The 1,878-nt window shown below is 48.5% G+C and overlaps 1 protein-coding gene across 1 annotated transcript in view; it reads right to left on the bottom strand.

Moving 5' to 3' along the window:
- The window catches only part of LOC119593923, a 16,302-nt gene extending 16,250 nt beyond the window's left edge, over positions 1 to 52 (bottom strand). The window contains 1 exon segment of the mRNA XM_037942940.1: positions 5 to 52. Within this exon segment, the coding sequence (XP_037798868.1) occupies positions 5 to 52 (48 nt within the window).
- Positions 53 to 1,878: the final 1,826 nt, after the last annotated feature.

Consider the following 1,878-nt stretch of genomic DNA (forward strand, 5'->3'; position numbering starts at 1 on the left):
TAACACAGGAATCTGCAGCTAGCAGCACGAACTTGAAGAATTGACCAATCATCACTAGAGGTAGGACAAACGCAAATTCGAGCAGCACAAATGCATCTGATAAAGTATCTCAGTCTATGGCAATATCCGCTTCATTCTTCAAAAACACGTTCGATTGGGAGGTAAATCATCATCGGACGGGGTTAATAACAAGTGTGGGTGTGCATGCCATAATGTGGCAGGCTTGAGAGGGACAGAGTTCAGACACTGTCCCGCGAGGAGACTCATCAAGGAGCGAGTCTATACCGCCTCCTTGAAGAAAAGTCTGCAGTTAAGCTTCACTTTTGGCATGTGTGGGTACCAGCATTCGTTGTCCGCTAACAGTAACCCGCAAATACAGTGTATCAAGGAACGTCTACTCTTTGACCAACATAATGTGGCTGCAGCCATTAACCATTCAAGGCTTGTACAATTTCTGTTGCCAGAGACCGTGCAGCCAGATTCATTAGCAACAAAAGAGGTGGCAAGCGCACGGGAAAGATTACTCGGCATGCCCATGGCGTCGATTGCACGCCTGTCCAGAGGGCTCAAGGTGAGCGCTGCCACAGCCAGAGCTACGGCTGACATTGGTGTCAAGTTCAATGCATGCATGTGGCTACTCAGCTTGCCTACCGTTTTTTTTCTCAAAAGACGTATCGGAGTATATGTTGACCGCCACGCCAGACAGCACTACAGTACTGTCCTGCAGGTGCATGGGCGCTTCGAGGAGGCATCTGCCATCCTAGACCAGCCTGCATATGAAGTCGATGGTAATGATCCTGGTAGCCTACCAAAATGAGTAAAGGACATGGCTCAGTAATGTGTACTGGGTCAGAACAATGTCGCTCTAAAGGTGTGGCATGACAAACCAGCTGTGGAAATGGCCGAGAACAGAGATTGGCCCGTGCCATTCCTCGGGGTGTATGATGACGATCTTGTCTATCCTTCATCAGAGGGAGACCACATCGACCCCACGGCCAACATGTGTGGCGATGTCGAATCGTCATTTTGGGTAACCAAGACGCATGGCGTTTTTCTTGATGCCTGTACAGCCAAGTAGACAACCAAGATGCAATGCAGCAATTAGAACAGTCACGTGCGAAACAACGAGCAAGCGATCGCCGTGGAGCGGCCACGTAAAGTGGACACCAAACCCTGGAGTATAAAAAAACACAGGCCAGTCAGGTCGCAGAACCACCCAGATGACACCGAATTCACTAATGGTGATTACCGGAGACTACTCTATTGAATACGGTAGACCCGCGCCAATTTTCCTCGCGATGGTTGAGACCCAACCCATAGATGCCAAGGCAGACCTCCAATACCCGTCTCAAAGGGATTGTAAAATTGTAAAAGGGAGACCGACGGAAGTGGCGGTAGCACTGGCAGGACGTTCGTTGCAGCAGAAGTAAAAATGCGTCCACCAAAGACAGTAACGTCAATCTCGGCGATGGTATTGGTGTTAGGGTGTTCGTCGGTGGAAATTCTATATAAATCACGACCCTCGGGTGCTATTGCCGTACTGAATGACATATCAAACAAAAAAAATGACGAGAACAAACTCAGAGACCGAGAGTATCCTGTACAGTCGACGCTCTGCCGGACTCATTTTCTTGGTAGGTGTTACCATGATGGCAGTGCTATACATGATCAGACTTGATATGACACTGGCAGCAGTTTCCGGATTAGGTGCAAAGGCATCGATCAAAGATCGAATAACGCCTATTCTCTCTCAGACTGTGGGATTGTCTGTTAAGACATTGACCAATGACCACTTTGAATCTACGCCAGCAACAGATATGGTCAGGCACCAGGTTGACCCTCGGTCCATGTTAACATCGTTGTTTGGTTCTTCATACT

This window comes from Penaeus monodon, chromosome 33 (assembly GCF_015228065.2).
Source record: "Penaeus monodon isolate SGIC_2016 chromosome 33, NSTDA_Pmon_1, whole genome shotgun sequence".
NCBI classification, from domain to species: domain Eukaryota; kingdom Metazoa; phylum Arthropoda; class Malacostraca; order Decapoda; family Penaeidae; genus Penaeus; species Penaeus monodon.